A 19,620-nucleotide genomic window follows, 5' to 3' on the forward strand; every position below is an offset into this window, starting at 1 on the left:
TTGGGGTTTGATCTTAGAAGTATTAAGGAAAAAAAATGTAATATTTTGAATGCAGAATAGCCAAGCAGAAATTTTTACTCAAAGAAATACAAACATCAGAGGTAATGTTTTAAATAAAGTCCTATATATATATTTATATATATATATATATATAAAAAGCATTTACCCACTGAAGCAAAACAAACATTTATCACTTGTCTTTCCTTGTGTAACAGAGGATACAATATGATTTGACACGTTTAGTTAACAGAAGAATAGCATTGATAAAGAGACTGCCACAACCTCAACACAAAAAAGGTAAACACGGAGCGCAATTGATAAAAAAAAATAGAATAGAAAAAAAAATACACAACTAAAAAGAGGGGTAAGTGCAGCACTGGGCAGAATCAAGAAGCTTGATAGATTCAGTCTAAACGTTCTTCAGTTCCATATTCAGATAATCAGCACATTATATCTCTAGATCTGTTAACATGCAAGCTCAATGAAGCACATGGTCAAATACGCATGGCAATTATACTTTTTTTTTATAATCATCTCATTGGATATTTGTAAAATATGAAAAAAGTCTGTCCATGTACAGTGGCGGAAAAACAAAACGTCATTTGCAAGAATGAGCAGACGAGAATTCATTCGATTAGATAGTGTTTTCTTTAAAAAAAAAAAAAAAAAAACTACATTCATTTCACTGAACAAAGTTCACATACAAAAACAAAACAAAAATGAAAATATCAGGTGATATTTGAAACGTTCATCAAGGTTTAGTTTTTCTATCTTAATTCATCACTGGTCCTCGGAGAAACCAAGAGATCCCAAGACACATTTGCACAATGGAATACTGCATATAGATCTACTCACAAGTGGGTCTAGGGAGGCTAGCTGCCGAAGATGGGAATGTCCACACACACACACACGCACGCACGCACGCGCTTCCCTTGGCTGCATGTTGGATGGCGCCACGCACTTTAGTGGCTGAGGCCGTTGGCATGTTTCGGTCCCCAAAAGTCAGCTGGAATTTTGGATTCTCCTTCCCTGTGCTTCAAGAGGGAGTTGCCGCTCATAAGCTGCCAATGCTGGGATTTTTAATTCCACGTGGAAGAGGGAGGGGAGGGGGGGGGGGGGGGGGGATTGGAACATTCACTTTTAGTAATCGCTTCTGGTTTTGGCACCTTGCCATAGATGATGACCGCTAAAGAGGTCAGAGTGTGGAAGGCGTGAGGCTCAACGTGGACAACGGCGGGGCTCAGGATGCATATGAAGAGGGATGAGGGGTGGGGCGGGGCGGGGCTACTGGTTGCCCACCGCTTGGCTAACCTCCGCTTCTCCGGCGCCATTGTTGTTATTGCCGTTTGCGGTCATGGCCTCCCCCTCGTCGCCATCTTGCGTCTTCGCCCTCTTGCAGGCGGGCGCCTCCTCGCCGTTCTGCCTTTTGGTGGGCAGGGAGGCGGAAGCCGAAGCGTGGGTGGCCAGAAGGTGGAGAGGGTTTGCAACAGCTGCTTAGGAATGAGCGAGCAGTCAGTCATGAAAGATGACACATTTGAGTACGGCATTTTAAGAATTAGTAATGATAATAGTGATATGACGCATAACCTGTGGCAGCAGAAGTGATGGGGACCAGGTGAGTGCCATTTTGTGTGATGGTCTTTATGGGGAGCTGGTGTTGACCCAGCGGAGCCTGTTGCATGATGGTTACTGTGGTCAGGGGAGCGGCTTGAGAGGTCTGGATGATGCGACTGACTCCGCCTATAGACGAGGCTGTGATGGATGGGACCGCTTCCACTTTGACTAGACGCAAAAGAAGACGACATCATCATGCGACGCCCAAGTGGGACAGGCGCGGCTGCAAGAGGGCCAAACCTTTGATCTCTTGGTGCTCTCCCCCTCCATTCTCCTGAGGGTTTGGCTTCAGCGTAGCGGCGGGCTGCGCGCCAACACTCGTCATGGTGACGGTGGGGATCTGGTGGACAACGTGCACGGTTTGCATGACGGGCGCGGGGCTAACAGTCGTCGTCACCATGCCCGGCGTGGCCACGGCATAGGTCACAGGCTTCATGGTCGTCGGAGGCATCTGGCGTTGCACGGCAATCAATACGGGCTGGTTCGTGAGCGGAGAACCTGTTACCAGAAGAATGACGTTTGTCCTCCGTTTTTTTTCCTTAATCCAGTCAAATATTTTCTTTTACTTTGCACATTCACTAGATTTTAAACACAGTTCTTTATTTTTTCAAATGTATTTTGGGGTTACCAGTGGAGTTCTGAGCAAAGCGAGCCTCTTGGATGACAGCAAGTTTAGGCTGGACGGTGGCAGTTGGCGTGGGGGCTGGCGGTGGGGTCGGCTCTGGTTCCATGGGGACGGGGGACCCTTCCCTGGAGAGGCTATCTGGGGTCTGCACGCCACTGGAGTGAGCCGACAGCGCTCCAGTGTGATTGGGAGAAGCGGGGGCGCTCCTGGGAACAAAAGGAGATCCATTCATTAACATGGTCAAGCAAACTTCTGCTGTGGTGAATTTACCTGGAAGAGAGGGGTCCGACGGGGGTCCTGAAGCAAGGCACTCCCCTCGGCCTACGTTTCCTGAAGGCTTGTTCTATAAGTTTGCCTTCGGAAGAAGGGTCAATTCTCCAGAAGGATCCTTTCCCGGGCTCCTCTTGAGAACGTGCTACTTTGATGAAGTACCGGTTGAGGGACAGGTTGTGGCGGATGGAGTTCTACACACAAGCAAAGTCATGAATGCTTCATGAATATTATGAAGTTGGTCTCGAATAAGACACTGCTGCTCCAAGTTAAAAACAGAAAATAGGGAAGAAAACAAACAAGTAGTCACGCACAGTGCTTCCCAAAAAAAAAACCTCAACGGCTGGAGTGCATGTCACCTGGAAGACTATGAACACTTTCCACATGACACACAAATTTGTGTCTGATCTTGGGTTCTGTGAAAGCTACGGTAAGACATGACCTGGAATCATTTGATACAAAACTACAGTTTCCGAACATACTTCCCATAAATCACCTTGATTTGTAATAAGCTGAATGAAAAACAAAACATTCCAAATAAAGTGCCACTGACCTGCCAGCCTTTATCAGCTGTTCTGTAGTAGGGGTAATTTTTTGTGATGTGGGTGTAAATTCCATTCAGTGTCAGTTGTTTATCAGGGGCCATGGTGATAGCTTGGACGATCAGTTGTGCGTATGAATATGGTGGTTTGGAGTCATCCTGTAGAAAACATCAGGCACGAGAGAACTAAAAAGAGAGCTAAAAACAACACAAAAGTTCAATCGAGTTCTGTATTCCAAAGTCTACCCTGAAGAGAGTGTTGAGCAATTTTTAGACTTCAATGAGTAACCAGAAAGTTCTCTGAAGTTTATAGGCTTTCTTGTATCAATTAAAATACAATCCTCAGATCTGGTGGAATGATGCATCATCATCCAGCAATGCTACTCGCCTTTGGGCTGTCTTCACCAGATGCCTCCTTGTCATTTTCTGACTGTGAGTTGTCTGCTATTAGGTCTGAGGCCAGGACACGGCCGCTCCTATAGCTGGACAGTCCTGCTCCCCTTGGACTTGATGGGCAGGAATTTGCAGCACTATGAAAAAAGCATGTTAGCCTGTATTTTTGGACTGACAACAATAGAGACAATTAAACCCCCACTTTGACTGACCTTAAGGTGCCTGTGGGTGAAGGCAGCGGGCTCATAAGGTGGGCAATATTGTCCGGAATGTTGATGGTAAGTGGGGAAATTTGAGGTTGGACCGACTTGACCGGCGATTCGGCCACGTTCCTCTGCTCCTTTTTGTCACTTAAAAGTGCAGTGAATGTGATTTTGATACTCGTGCTGGGGAACCGGAAGCAACACCTGAAATCAAACACAGCTATTTTCAAAACAAGGGAGGTTTGGAGTTTGCACAGGCAACCCATTGTTTTGGGGTGCAACACAAGACTGAGGTGTGGAAATACACTGACTGCAAACATGAGGCAAAGTTTGACCGCTAGATCAAATCAGCAACAATTAACAATCTAGATTACACTTCTACACACCCATTAGTAATCATTGCGTGTAAAATATGCTTAGTTTCAGCAAACGTGAATCGCCATTTTGTCATCTTACACACTTGTCATACGTCAATGTTTTGGCAACACGCGAAAGTAGCTTACTAGCATGAACGCGTGGCTACAATGTAGCTTGGGGTGGCACCTCATACAAAATTGACCCACTTTAAAGAAAATTCCAGATCAACCTAGGCCTGAGAACGTTTTCACTTCGATTTGACGGCCTGTGGAAGAAAACGACACCCAACACTTCAACCCGGCGTTTAACAAACAACCTAGTTTAAAGGAAATAAATCAGAGTTGCGTAAAATCGTGACCTAAACAAAATGAGATTACGGTAAAAGAACCCACGAGTGCGCCGATTCTTAGGCATTGCATTTGAGTGATGCGTTTTCGGTGGAATCAATGCACGCCGATTAAGACCAAATTCAAAACCGATTCAAACGATGGTATGAATAACTCGTTTGGTGGCATTTGACACTTTGTAAGTGCAAACTTGCATCTTTGACATGGAGGTTCGGCGTGACGTTATCGCAATAGAAACCCGAGCGTTCCTTGACACAGCACGTGCAACACCGCTGCCGGACAACAAAACAACAACACAGGACAACGTAGCGCGGCACATGTCGTCGGGTTAAAGCGCCATCGATCATTCAACAATCTTACATTCGTGGAAGCTGCAGAGGTGGAGCCCCTCTTCTCTGGAACACCCCATCCACAAAAACCCCATTTTTGCCAAGGCATCGGAGGTAGAATTCCCCCGTGCCTGTACCATCTTCGCTCGCCGTGAAAATCTCAAGGTGCCGCCTGGAAATGAAGCTGGAGTGTCCCATGCTGACGTCCACGGATCCCTGCGACGAGTTCCGGCCAATGGTCACCGACCTTTTCTTCATCAAATACTCGAATTCTCGGCCCTCCAGCCGGGCTACAGCCGACCCCGACATACCGCTTACCACCGCCATCTTTTGAGGTATCTGCTGGGTATTTGGATAATTGTTTGAGGAAAAACGTTTGAATAAATGTGGTATTGTGGTGAGGTTGCTTGAGTTTTGGGAAAAGGAATGAGCTCAATTTTACAACCTTCAGATCGGCAAGGAACGTGCCACACCGGGGTTACGGCGGCTCCGACCCACCGCCGCGAAGGAGAGGAAAAAATAAGCATCTGGTCCAATCAAAAGCGGACAAACGGGCGGAAGTGCAGTGACGGACGTCCGTTTCGACCAATGACAAGCGAGTCTGTGTCGGCATTGCCGCAGTGTTTACCAATTGCAACCATAATAAAAATAGCCGAAGCGATGCGTGGTAGGTTGCGTTGCACGCTGACACGCAGATGAATGGAAAGATAGAAGACACGGCACAGTGGATTCATGGATTGGATTGGAACCCTTTGTCTTCTATATGCCTGGCATATGGGTAAAACTGAAAAGGAGGAATATGGCAACAACAAAAAAACCTCTACAGCAAATATAACACAAGACTCATTAACCTCTTGAATAAATTCGGTCATTGCTTTCACTGAGTTATACAGTATTTGTTGTTCTAACTGCAAATACTTTGTTATTGTAATCAATAAAAGAAACGATTTAGTGTGCGTTTTTTTGTACTTAAGTAAACGAGTTGAATTGGGGTGACCACACGTCCTCTTTCTAAAATAAAATAAAATAAAATAAAATAAAATAAAATCGAACGTTCCATCTGGAATCCGACTGACTCCAGTTCCTCTCTGAACTACTACCGGGATTTCTTTGCAGTTGTTTAGTTTACAAAACGCAATCCACTACGTAACCATACCGACCACTAATGTGTGTTTGTACGTGCGTGTGCCCGTGTGCGTGGAGGTCGCGCGTCTACACACAATCACGGACACTGCTTGTTTATTTATTTGGGACACTGATATCGACTGATAGCCGATAGATGTGTGCACATCGACCGCACTTATGCAGGAAGCCGCGTTGCAACGTGAAAACATAGGCACCATGTCACACGTGTTCAGCGTGGATGACGTCATCAGGCCTGTCTGTCTTCCATTCAGAAGAATAGTATTTCTAAGGTATCAAAATTATTCATAAACGTCGGCTGGAGCTGGAATAAAACTAAAATAAAACAATTTTCATTATTATTATTACGATAATAATAATCATTATTATAATAGTAATAATAATAATAGTTGTATTATTATTATTATTATTGTTATTATTATCATTATTATTATTATTATTATGAAATAGGGTACGCCTAGACATTTTGTAACCGAGGTAAGGCAAAACAACAGTAAATCCGTACTGGTTATACTGCACTGCTCTAAGTGAAGTGAAATGTTATGGCAGAGCTGCCCCCTGCTGGCCTTTTATAGTAAGCAACAAGGTCTGAGGGGCTACATTTTCTAAGCAGTATTTTGCAATTTTTACATCAATCTACTAATGCAATGCCCCATTTTTGTTTCTGCAAAATGCCCAATGACAGACTATTACGAGGGACCATAAAGACAATCGTGGATTTATGCATAAACCGGTAATACAATGTGACAATTGATTCAATTACCTTTGGAGGTGTTCATTTGAATCCACATTTAATTTGTTCAACTGTTCTCATTTCTTTACCATTACTTTTGTACATGTACAGTAAACTGACTTTCCATGGTGGTTTGTTATGCTCATTGTTTTGAGTTCACAGTTTTCCATTTCAAACAAAAAATATGGGTGTACGGTTACATAAATGCAGGTTATGTTTTTGTTTTCAAGGGTGAAAGGAAAAGTAAAGTGGAAGCTAAAAGTTTTATCAGCATATAACTATCTTTACTACAATTATTTTCCTTCTACTGTCAATCACAAGAAAAAAAGCGGCACAGCCGGTAGACGTGATGGACGTGCCACCTCAAATTCAATCATTGTCACTAAGGTGTCAAGTCAAATGGTGTCATGTTCACCTGACCCACACTTTGTGTGTGTTGTTGGGACAGCAGTCTGGAATGACACATGAGGTGTGAGTAGGAAATTTAAAGCCATGGAGGCTGACTGCCAGCAAGTTTGTGACACCTTTGACATCCTTGTTGGCTGATTCGTTGAGTGCTATGAATTAATAATAAACAGTTGACATGATTCTGAACTGTCACCACCACAATGTGAGTCAGACCAGTTTATGAAGGGCATAAAAGGAAAACAAAAGTTTTATGAGTCTAGAGTTTGTATTTGTTTGCCAACCATACTCGTACATTGAGTAGAGTTGGTGCTTTTACACTGAGAGATTATTTCAGATTAAATATAAACCACATTGTCAACAGGGTGTGACGACTACAAAATCGAAAGCACCTGTCGCACATATTTCAACAAAGTGGGGCGCCAAAAAAAAAAAAAAAAAGAGCAGTTGTCTAAACCTTGGACTTTGCATTTTATGCCTTTATAATCGCTGATATCATTTGGCTCCATATAGACATCCGTTCCTGTAAAACAAGAACACTCCTTGCTCCACTGATGAATGGACCCAGTTTGACTGGTTTCTTTTGAATTGCTTGAGCGACCATTACTCAGATTTCACAACGTTGAAAAAAAAAATCCCCACAGAGTCAACACAGTGAGCTGGAAATCAATAGAGAATAAATTAATTGAAGTGATTCAGCAAAAATGATTTCCTTAATAATTCACAACCCTCATAGAAAAAAAAAAAGCTTTTCCATATGCATAAGGAAGTCAAGGCAAGTTTTTGATTTAAAAATCAGTTTGGTTTCATTATCTGGTCCACGTAGCTTGAAACTGCTTCTCATGCAGGAAGGAGTTCCTCTATTGGCACCATCAGGTTCCCAAGATAGCAGAAAATCCAGAAGATCAGGCTGATGAAAAGGACAAGGGGTTTGGAAACTGTAGGGAGCAAAGACTCCCACAAAGAAGAGGATGAAACCTGCCACATCCAGGAAGAGAGCCACAAAGAAAAATAGCAGGCAGCGGCCAAGATGATGACTAAATTATCATTCTCAGATGTTCATCAACATTCCTATCTTATCTCCGATCCAAGTGAATGCGGAAAACTTTTTGTGCAGTTTAACATTTATGATTTTTTTTTCTAAGGAAACCTCTTAGAAAAGATGAGCTGTATGTTTCCAAGATGCATTTTCTATTCAGTGACACCAACAAAAGGGTGCACAAAAGCAAGATTGGATGGGAAGACTGGTCCTTCAACCACACGATGTAATCTCGGGTCAAACACCACAACAAACAAACAGCTTGGTAAACTTTATTCTTTGAAAAGTATTTGACAGTTTTACAAAAATCGTCACATAAAAGAAAAATATATCAATTTGCTATTTACATATGAAAGACTTTCTTCTGTGTGCAGCCCGTCTGCGTTGAGCCGAGCTTGTCCCTGATTAAGAAATCTTTAAAAATAAATAATAATAATAAAAAGGTGACGCTCAAGGTTTTCAGTCCTTAGAAACTTTTTGAAAAGCAGCGTTCACGGGAATCCAACCTGTGACAAAAAGGAAGAGGTATTGAACTTGAATTTAACTATTAAATTATAGCAACAAATTGTTTTGAGGTAGCTTATAAATCATGCTAACATATGATTTGTCTTGAGTCACGCTCTGCAGGAAAATTATTCTCAGTGGACAAAATAGCAAAATGAAGAATTTTCATAAATAAAAAAAACATTTATGGGAAGAAAAACATTGGCCTTCAGAGTGCAGTGTTTGTTCATCTGACTGTACCATTTCGCACAGTTCATATCTCATATAACTTGGCTAAGGCACATTCAAATTTACTAACTGGAACCAGTGCGTGGTATGAATGTGCTTAAAGCATAATTATGAGAGAGGAGGCCTTATGCATCTTCTTCCCTGTCTCCCCTACCACCATTTGTCAAGTGGATCAATAAAAAACACTGAGCTCCATTAAAATGCAATTGCGCCATTTGGGCCAAAGGCTGTCTGGCTTTCCACCTGATTACAAGTTGGCCAAAATAAAACAGAACAATCAAGGTGAGAGCAGAACCAATATATAAATGTATATTCACATCCACAGGTCTCCACTTTTAGGAGGACATGTATGTTTTTAAAGACATGCCTGAACTTTTGTAAAATAATGCAATATTGTTGATAGGGTCACAATACAAAGTGGGTTACTGAACTGTGTTTGGTCCGGGAAGTTTACGTATGTGCTGAAGATAAACGCAGCAGTAAAAAGATTGCAAGATCACAATCTTGATCTTCCATGGTCATAATTTTTTTCAAAAACAAGTGAATAATTGAAGAATTTGCACGCTACCGTACTGTATTTAGCCACTGTTCAGCCCCACTGGCGAAAATAAGTTTTAGCCACCCGACCCACTTTAAAAAAAAAAAAAAAAAACCATTGTAAAAGTATTTGAACACACGCACACCAAATAATTTGCAAGTGTAAAATGCATAGAAAATTCCCCGCATGCAGTCAGTCATGTGCAAAATAATCAGCAAATGATGAATCACAATATAGAAAAGTTTCTACACACCTTTTCGTGCAGATTCACGTCCGAGTTCTTCAGCACACCCAACTCCACGTTTTTCCTCTCCGGGTTGCGCTCAGTCTCCTCATCAAAGCCCTTATTGACGTGACCATTTGACATATCCCAACTAATCCGAGTGGGCTCATCACGAGGAGCGCGTCCGTTCATCTCTTTCGCAAAGTTGTTTTTATCCAGAGACTTGATGGCGCTTCTGGAGAGCCTCTCAGACAGCTTCCTCGCCCAATGCGTAAAAGTCAGGTCCAGGGAACCTCTCCTGTGATCCAGTCGCACGTTGCCAGTGTACCACAAAACCCACCACACCAAACTGAAGAAAATCACAAGCGAGCCGGTGTAGATGAGAAAATCCCCATAGAAGCGTCCGTCCACGTTGAGATTGCCAAAAATCCCCACCAGGATTACAACCAGACCGGCAGCATCAAAAATGATGGCGAGGAAGAAGACCGGCGCGCACTTGCCCACGCAAGTGGGAGCCATAACGGCGGAGGGCCAGATGCGGGCCCGTGGAACGCCACTCAACTCTTCAAGCGGTTTCCCAGGAGCCACATGGAGACGACTTCACACCTGCTCAGTTTACCTGAACGCAAGCCCCGCCTTATTTCTGACGTCATTCTAAACCGCTAGTGCTGCGTTCAGGGACATTCTGTGAAAGAACTTTTGCAGCCATCAACTAATGTACTGAACATTTAGAAATAATATTTTTATATCGTACCCGATTTGTCATTTTAAAAAAAACATTAGAATAATGCACAGATTTTCTTGCCACTTTCTAAGTAGTATTCATTCATGTCTTTCCCAGTGTTGGAAAGGAATCACCTTTTCATCTCGCCTTGACCCATTGGCATTTTCCGCAAAGGTTAAGAAAAGGTGCTATAAAGGTTAGGAGATTTGACTTTCTACATCTCTCATGTGGTTTGGTAATGCTTCAAGATTTCCCTGGTAGAGCTGGACCAAGTGGCTGGGGAGATGGATGTCTTGACTTCTCTGCTTAGACTGCTAACCTTGGATCAAATAGATGGATGAACAGATTCAGAATAGATGAAATTATTCACATGATGTTCATAATAATAACCAACTCTCCGAAAAATACTTGAGTCAAATAAATAGACTTTTCTAAATGTACATTTTAAAATGCATATTATACAAGAGGCAGTGTGTTGTTGTCAGGAAAAAAAAAAACTTTTCAATTAAAATGAACTCAGTCAGACCTCAATAAGTCAGAAGATATAACAACGAGTAAGTCATCATCAAGGTGATATTTCAAGTCCAATTTATGATTCATAAACGGCCCTGTGAATTGCTCTCCATAAATATCCCTAAGTGGTCTTTTGCTTGTGCACTTCTTTGTTATTCAGACTCTCAATTTCCACCCCTTTGTTGAATTCAAAACTCAACACACCCACCGTTAGTGTAAGTATCGATTATCTCGAAACTAGGACGTGGAAAACGACGCCTCGACTGACCTGTTTTTCAAGAAATATTCAAATTGTATTACATTCGACAAGCAATTTTGATTCTTTTGCTGCAAAAAGACTTCTGTGCTTTATTTGTCATATATCTTCAAATAAGGAAATACTATGTTCTTTATAAAAGGCACACCACCATTTATTTGGGCAGCAGAAATAGTTATTAAAAAAATCAACAGTTTCATTTTTATTAAGCTCTGTGGTTAACTGCAAGTTGCATCATCTTACAGTTTCCAATGATATCCTTTATGCTTCAAATGGATTTTTGTGCTAAGAGAACTCACATCCATGAAAAACAACAACAAAAAGGTCAAGATTTGATTGTAATTGTTTCCCACATCATTTTGATGCATTCTTACTGTCCCCGTGTATTCTCATTTCATGGCTAGAGGGCGCCAGTAATCTTTCAAAAATACAAGGAAGCACAAGCACTGTTTAAACCACATTTACATGACAATCTTCTTTCTTAGTATACAATCAAAAGCAAAATGGTAACTATATCCATACAAACATCCAGCACAAAATGCATAATCAAATAATGCAACAATAACTTTCATGCTTTAGCTAGCAAGAACAAATCATTTGATGATGGATTGCAGTGACTAATGTTCTAATTCTGCAATAACAACCTGCAGCCCAGATTTTTATCTGATCGACCTTCTACAGACAGAACCAGTATATTGTGGGGGGGGGGAATATGATTTGTTGCTTCCCATAAAGTACTCACTAAGTTATAAGAAACTTCTTCTACTGTTCAGAGACTGTAAGGCTGATGATATATATAAAAAAAAGCTTCCTCAGCCCTCCTTAAAATGACAAAAGATAAATGCTGAGACATTACACTTTAATTTTCCTGCTTTGGGACACTTCGTGTACATTCAGGTCATATCTTTCCTACCCATATAACTCCATATCACCATTATAAAATGTCTGCTTTATTACACATCCAATTCCATAACAATTCAGACTGTGCGTATATGATATGAAAAATCGGTGTTATCCAGCGACCTGTTCACTTAATGCATTGTGGAATCACAAAGAACACGTTTGTCTCCGGGGATTGGATAAAAGTACGGAATCAATCAGAAATGGTACCCTAACCCTAGCGCACAAACAATTCATCTTTGCCAGAAAACGGCCCAATTGGAGAGTCAAGTTATTCTCAACAGCTTCTGCCTGTAAAGGACTCGGAAGTGTATACTGTAAAAAATAATTGAGAGCTGCAAGGTAATTGAGGACATAGATCAATAATATCTAGGGGCTTGTTCTCATTACTGCCATATCCAGACACCTCGGAAACGTATTGCTCAACGATGATGAATCTGAAGAGAAAAGGAGGAGAGGAGGAATAGTGAGATGGAGAAATTTCGACAAACGAGACCCCCTGTCTATCTCATCACAAACTCAAATCAAAGCTCTCATTGCGGCAGGTGCTTTGGCTGCTTCACATTTCAAAAATGTCAGATCGCTGTGCTTAGAAAGGGGGGGATCTTTCCAGGGGGAGCCTGACGGCCCTGATTTCCCCAAGGATTGGCATTCTCGACACGCATGAGCGTCGGTGAGTGTTTAAACAGTCAACCCCCCCAAGCCAGCCTCCCAAACTGCACCCATCTCCCTATTAAAGCCGCTTCTATCCTCCCACGCTTCATTTCAGTTCCCATTGCCTGCTCGTGATGTATAAAGGGACCGGCGCAACTTCCGAAAAGCGTTTAAGGAACTTGTCGGATAAGTCATTTCATTAAATGTTTACCCTGTCTTATCCACAAGTAGTGATTCAATGAAAGTCGGGTTTCAATTTTGAGATGTCACCTGGGGCAAAAGCGGGAGGGATAGAAAGCACGTTCAGCCAACAGCATTTGCGAGATGTTATCTGATGTTATTCCCTCTACAAGGTTTTAAAAAATGAAGTGATAAGTCATCTTAACTATCTGGAGTTGCATGGCTCATTAATTTAATGTTGTGGGTTCACACTGTATAGATATTTTGATGATGTACACAAGAAGCCAGTGCTATTAAGTCATGTAAATATGAACTTTATGAGATGAGTCGGGGAACTAAACGTTTTTATAGACCGATTATTAAGGAGCAAATTTGTTTCTTCACTTTTTCTGTGAATGGAATAAGATGCAAACTTTTTTTTTTATACAAAATGCTGATACAGATTCATAGTGTGTTATCTATTCTGGGACAGGTGGCCAAAACATTCAGAAAATACCAAAAAGTCAACTATCAGGCCAGGCACCTGAGGGTATAGATCAGGGTGGGGGGTTTCAGTGCCCTTGCAGCCCCCCTCTAGCTCCGCCCACGCCCGTAGTGACACGATTTTCTGTCCATCAAATGGAGTTTCCGGCGCACAGTCGCTGAACTTTGAAGAAGTTTAGTTTGGTAAATTTGATGACAATTGTCAGAGTGCAGAACAGTCAGATTGAGTGAGAAAATTGCAGTCCCAATTCATCTTATAGTAGCTTCATTACAAAGGCTGCTGGTTTTCTTGAAGCAAGACTCCAGGCTTTCTATTAAAGTGCAAGGTCTGCTCCCACGTTCTTGCTCACCAGAGGCAATGCAATGACTTTGACAGCTCAGCCGCTTGGCTGGGTATGTTCTTTCAAATTATGTCCACATACTTTTCCTACAGGAATTGTGGCTTCACTGGATCAGTCCAAGTTTTATAAAGAACCTTTCTTTTGTTCCTGATATTCCGATCTTGAAAAATACGAGGACATGACTAAAACTAATCGGAATAGTGCGGCCCCAAATCCAACCGGATTTATTTCGTTTTTATGAAATGATCTCATTAACAGTGTTTAGTGAACTTTTTTAGTTATTAAAAAATGTCTAATGAGACTATAATCCAAGTTGTAATGTGATATCTCTGCATAACCTTTGACAAAAACTGGTCTGGTATGTCTTGGCACTTTAAAATGTAATTTACTACGGCTCGTTATACTCTCCAGCGACGGCCGCTAAGAGATACACAATGATTTCAAGATATTTTATTATTTTTTTTAAGGGTCTCACTGGAGTTACAGGTTACGATTTGCATTTTAATTACAATATTTTATGTTGCACTACGAGAAGAGACGTGCTTAGTCTCACTTTGCACTGTAAAAAACACTGGATGGACAAAGTGAGGTGAACATTAAGATTTTCTCAATTGAGCAAATCAAAATAAACAAATACAAAGATCCCGCAACATCTATACAGCCCCAGACATGACATTTATATTTTTTAATTGTGGCCACAGATATTAATAACATAATTTGTACCCTCAAAATACAAATCACTGGATAAAAACTATGTTTTGATATATCACAGCTACTTCATATCTGCACATTGTATTATCTTCAAAAAACCCCACCACACACACATTAAGTGGCCACAATTCATCCTTGCCGGAGTTCTGTGCTTTTCCCAAAACTATCTTTTAGTTTTGAGTCTTTGCATGAGGGCTTCTCTGTTGTCCTGAGAGATCTGCTCTCCAATTACAGTTTGGGCTGTTTTAGCTTTGAGAGTTGTCATACGTGCTCCACTTGAGCACATCTAAAGAATCAGTCTGGGAAAGTAGTGAACGCTTATGAAATGCCATTTTCCTCTCTGAGTGGATATTGTCTTCACCCTGGTCATTAAAATCAGACAGTGTGGGAAGGGGAGGGAGGGAGGGAAGATGGCTGAAAAGAGCATCCTTTGGCCAAACTGTCCTCTGCAAGGTCGTCACAGTCATTGGCTTGTTTGTGAGGAGAACGGGATTGTAGGAGATATCTATGCTTCGAGAATCTTCAGCCATTAATATCTTGACAATGACAAAAATGTGAACAATGGTGTGGGAGAAAGCACTTCCTGGTGACAGAAAGCAGATGGTTGTCACTCCTACTCACAAATTATTATTGGTATGAAAGTAGGTGTGATATGACATGATGAAAGAGGTCAGCAATGCTATTATTATGGTGATAATTAGTTTAATGAAAGAAGTTAACTTTTATTTGTGAGTTGCTGCAGCTACATTGACCTTTATATTCAGTTTGAGCTTCGGACATGATCTTAATATCAATGTTTCAATTCTCTTTCCATAATGGCAACGAAATGGAAAGAGCCAAGAGTGCCAAACTCAAATGTATTACTTTGGTGGAAAGTATCACTGAAAAACTCATTGTTATGGTCGTGCATACAGATTATTTTTGTCATCAAATCCATCCAAGAATTTGTGACCAAGCTTGTATTGATCTGACTACTGGGAAATTAAATAATGACACGGTAGCATCATCAACCTGGAGGATAGCTCAACAGCCTTGAGGGGGATCTGGCAAGCAAAGGTAATCTTGGCGAGTCAGAGATATCCTTTGGGTCCAAATAAACAATCTAATGAAAGTTATGTCACAATTTCCTCGCTAGCTAACAAGCAAATGCAAATTTTCAGTATAGTCCTCAAGATGATGCAAAAAAAAAAATAACCCCAATACAAAACTTGATATGAGGAAGGTTCATCGCCTTATCACATGGAGAGTATCCAGTGGAGAATAATTGATTTTCAAAAAATTAATGAGACGTGACTGTCGTGACAATTTAGTTCCAAAGTGACATGCTCCGAGCTTTTCTGTAAGGCACTCATTTGAAAAATGAAATAGCTCTTTACATATAGGACAATGACTTGATTTATAGGGCCCATTTTTCCAACACAATAAAGCCACTGCTTCAGAATATCTCTCTCTATATATATAAATCAGGCTTGGTCCAAGTCTCCACTATGCTCTCTCTGCCTGCACTATTCATTTGCGGAGGCTCCCCATTAGTAATCCAATTGAGCACACGGGCTCCTACCATTGACATTAGATGATCATTTCTTAATCATATTAAGCCTTTCAACTCAAGCTATTGTTTGTTTGAAATTGTCCAGAAACATGGGCTGGGAGGACAAAAGGAATGACACTTTGGGCTCAAATCTGATGAAGGAGAAATCAACAGTTAACTGGGTTACTTTCTACGTAAGCATCCAATTGCTGCAGGCATTTCTCATCAATCATGAGATGTTTTCCTCGAGTGACAATGCTTTGGCGTGAGAAGAAGCTCAATGGTGGGGGACAACACGATAAGTCAATCTATATTTTACTTTGATGTATTATTAATTTATTTTTTAAATGATTGATCTATTTTTATTTATTTCAGTATTTTATATTTATTTTTATATTGTTATGCATAGCATTTTGATAGAAGGGATTTAAAAAAAAAAAAAGTTGACAAATTGATCACCAAGTAGGGCTGAAGCTCTCTACCAAGTGAGATAAAAATCTATGGTGGTAACTGCTGCTAAAGATAAGGAAGGACCTCATTTCCTAGGCCTTTCTTTCTCACAAAGCTGCCAGAGGCATCTATTTATTTCCCTCCATTCTTCTATTAGTCGGGTTTGCTTGCTTTTTTTTTTTCTTTTTCTCTCTCAAGCACACACTGAAAGAACCGTTTTCCAGTGTGTAAAAGTTCATGCATGCTGCAACGGCATCACAATCCTGGCATCATGGCGAACAAAATCAAAGCTTTAGTGGGCAAATGATAGTGAAAAGGATGCTATTAAACGATCGCGAAGGAATTCACCATCTGGGTATCACACTTTCCATGGCTAGATAAGCACACATTTTAGTTTAGCTGCTGCTGTCATTTTATTATACATTATATCATTTTATTTATTATTATATATGTGTATTTTGCCACTTAGCTCGGAACATTTTGCTTGCCGAGCGCAGATCAAAGGTATCCTAAAAGCAAATGGACTGTTTTAGTTGTTGCAGGCTTTTTACAGCCAAGCCATGTCGAGCTCTGCGTCTTTTCTTTCCTCTTCTTTGCCATGGCCACAGGCACAAATAAAGCCCAGCCCAGCCCAGTCATGTTTTGTTTTGTTTTGTGGAAAGCCCACCTTCTTTGTGGCCTCTCTCCAACACAAGCCGTATTATTATCTTCCCAAGCCACGCGAAATGCAATCTTGCCTTCTGTCACTTTGTTACATCAGACACTTCAAGTTGAATGCATCAAAAAAACAACCTCTTCACTCTTGATTGAGTCTTCCTCTGTCTGACAAACTTATGAAAGTTGAATTAGGCTTGAAATATTGCTTTTGGTATTAATGATAGTCTTTACAGTAAACACATAGTTGACTAGAAACAGGGTTCCCTTTTTTTTTTTTTTTTCTGGCTGTACTCCCAGAAAACTATTGATTTGAGATGCCCTGTCGACTGCAGAGATTTTAGTGTGCATCTGTTTTGCTCTCCAGGGATCAGATTAGACAAGCGAGGGGAAGATCTTAACGCATGATGGTCTGCGTGACAGTGCATTTTGGATTTGAGGACTTCTCCCTCTTTGATTTATCAATTGCAACACTTCTTGCCACTTTTTAAGGTTGACAAGAAGCAACACTAGATGGCGGTGTTTATTTCTGGAAGGGAGCATCATGCACACAAAGCTGTAAAAATTCAGATATTGATGTTTCAGAGCAATAAAGCTGCCATGCCTCATTAAATAAAAGCATACATTCTTCTTCGACATTCTGTTAATATTTGAGTTTGAAGGCATATTGTATCTCACAGATTGTTTTTTTTCATTCTTGCCTGTTGGACACAAACAGCTTTTTTTTTTTTTACTTCCACAAAAACAAATATATGTCATGCCCATGGCAAACCCTGAAGACCAACAATGTTGGTGAGTCAGACTGAAAATATTCTGTACTTTTGACTTCACTTTCATTTGCACGGTTCCTTTAACTTCTGACAACTATTTAGGATTTAGAAGCTTGCATCCTACTGGCAGCATAAAACGCAACGTATTGACTTCTCTGTGTTGAGCGCGGAAGGCCGATCAAAGTGGACGGAAAGGCTAGCGTGGCACACAGTAATGTGATTCTGATGTGAGTGTTTGTGTATGACAGGTGAGTTGACATGGGTCCTGGGGAGACCTCATTACACTCTCCCTCCATCCCTGTGTGAGACAGGGACCCTCGCCTCTTTGTAATGTCCTTGACACACCTGTCACGGCTGCCACTGAACACCCATACAGAGCTCTTTGAGAGATTGTACAATAAATGAATCAATGAAACAGGAAAAAAAGCCGCATCAGTCACACTCTTTTCCCCTGGGTATGGTTGGACTTGGCAAAAAGGAAATTGAGACTTAAATGCAAAAGTGTTACTACTTGAAATAATTATTTTGGTTTTACGCTAAATTACGCGGCCCCCTTGGCCCCCTCTCTAGCTCCGCCACTGCATCACTACTGTTCATTTGCAGTCAACCTCATACTCCCCATCTCCAAGACCTTCTAGATGAGTTATATTGTTGCAAAAAAAATCCTCAAACTGCTCTACAAACAACAAAATAGACAGTGATGAACAACACTGTTATTTATCATTTTATTTGCCTGCCAAACAAAGCGATAAAGATGTTTTTTTTTTTTTTTACAGCAATGTGCTGACTTTTTGGGGGGTAAAATCAAGATACTGCGACATGTTCACAATAGTGACTGTTTTCGTGTCTATGACATAAATCACAATCAATGTAATGTAAGAATAATGCTAAAGGTAATACAATGCTAAGAAAAAAAACCCCATTCAGGTTTGGACAATTGATCACGTACTGAATTACAGGATCATCTAAAAGTGGTGTAACAAGTATGTATTCAAATGGTGAGATTTTACAAGTGCTACGTTATGAGCCTTGAAATTCTAATAGTGTTGTAAAATTTGGGAGGCGGCCATGATAAAAATCAAGCAGCTTACAAGCAAGCATGTCAGGTATGGGGGACAGGGAGAGAAGCCCAGTCAGAGCCGAGGGCAGGCAGTTATCATGACAACAGTGACGCGACCGCACATTTCACCTTTGCCATGTATGCTCTGGTGACTGACGTGGGTGCGCCATCTCATTCGGCTATGTCTGGCCTCACATCAGATTCGCTTATGTGGGTGTCACCTCATTCAGAAATGAAGCGCTGTTCTCATGCCCTCGCCGGATGGCTACAGGGTGTAATGGTTTATCAGCAGCTGAGCTGAGCTATATGTATGAGTAATACATTTTAGAGAGGCAATGCAGCAAAGTGGCTGGGGGGAGCAGGGGTGGGTGGGTGGTCACGGTGCCGGTCCAACGAGGCAAACCTTAAGAGTCTCATCTTGTTGAACCTCAGGCGGCTGATTATCTAAGTACAGAACCGCAGAGGAGCGAAAAAAACAACTTTAAACCCAACTCTGATGATTCTTGGTGACCGGCTGAGTTCAGAGGTCAAAGGATGATACTGGAAGAAAGATTTTACAATTGAGACATGTTTTGGTGTATGCGTCATGGCGGAAAAAAACCCAGTGCAATTTACAAAAGTGAATAACATCACTTGAATACATGAATACATTTAGAACATTTTCATAAATTGTTCACCACTTCAAAAGTTTTATAAAACAAACAAAATAAACCAACCAAAATGACTTTCTTGAGCAATATTAATGTAACAAAAGGCCCACTTGTCTTTCTTCAAGCTTATTATTTTCCATCTTTCCATAAACGACGAGGCGAACCACAAATTGGGACTGTGTCAACAATATTGTAGAGGACAAGGGGAGAGCAAGAGCATGAAAGAGGGAAGGGAAACAAGCCAATTACAG

General features: G+C 41.1%; 2 protein-coding genes and 1 long non-coding RNA gene across 5 annotated transcripts in view; 1 reads left to right on the forward strand and 2 right to left on the reverse strand.

The window, feature by feature from the left end:
• Positions 1-59: 59 nt before the first annotated feature.
• foxk2a (forkhead box K2a) lies at positions 60-5,232 on the reverse strand. 3 transcript variants are annotated; one of them, XM_088359601.1, is made up of 10 exons: positions 5,125-5,232; positions 4,711-5,018; positions 3,656-3,850; positions 3,439-3,580; positions 3,063-3,209; positions 2,510-2,703; positions 2,243-2,445; positions 1,855-2,112; positions 1,588-1,782; positions 60-1,490 (listed from the first exon to the last, which is right to left on the reverse strand). In XM_088359601.1, exons 2-10 carry the CDS (start codon positions 5,004-5,006, stop codon positions 1,285-1,287), a joined length of 1,836 nt encoding a protein of 611 aa, XP_088215727.1. In that variant the 5' UTR covers positions 5,007-5,018; positions 5,125-5,232; the 3' UTR covers positions 60-1,284. The 3 variants fall into 3 exon arrangements, with proteins under 3 accessions (XP_088215727.1, XP_088215726.1, XP_088215725.1); XM_088359600.1 differs by having other exon boundaries at positions 4,711-5,021; positions 5,125-5,189; XM_088359599.1 differs by having other exon boundaries at positions 4,711-5,195.
• LOC148382961 (uncharacterized) lies at positions 3,390-6,161 on the forward strand. The gene is made up of 2 exons (XR_015853966.1): positions 3,390-5,014; positions 5,131-6,161. It is a non-coding gene; the product is annotated as an uncharacterized LOC148382961 (long non-coding RNA).
• A 2,094-nt stretch (positions 6,162-8,255) lies between these two features.
• Positions 8,256-19,620, reverse strand: part of LOC148382962 (transmembrane protein 238-like) — a 68,566-nt gene continuing 57,201 nt past the window's right edge. The window contains exons 4-5 of the mRNA XM_088359603.1: positions 9,523-10,535; positions 8,256-8,505 (exon numbers count right to left, since the gene is read on the reverse strand). Of these exons, the coding sequence (XP_088215729.1) occupies positions 8,491-8,505; positions 9,523-10,011 (504 nt within the window). The 5' untranslated portion in view covers positions 10,012-10,535 and the 3' untranslated portion in view covers positions 8,256-8,490. The remainder of the gene's footprint in view (positions 8,506-9,522; positions 10,536-19,620) is intronic.

Source organism: Syngnathus floridae, chromosome 18 (assembly GCF_059516105.1).
Source record: "Syngnathus floridae isolate MCC-2025c chromosome 18, RoL_Sflo_1.0, whole genome shotgun sequence".
Classification (NCBI taxonomy): domain Eukaryota; kingdom Metazoa; phylum Chordata; class Actinopteri; order Syngnathiformes; family Syngnathidae; genus Syngnathus; species Syngnathus floridae.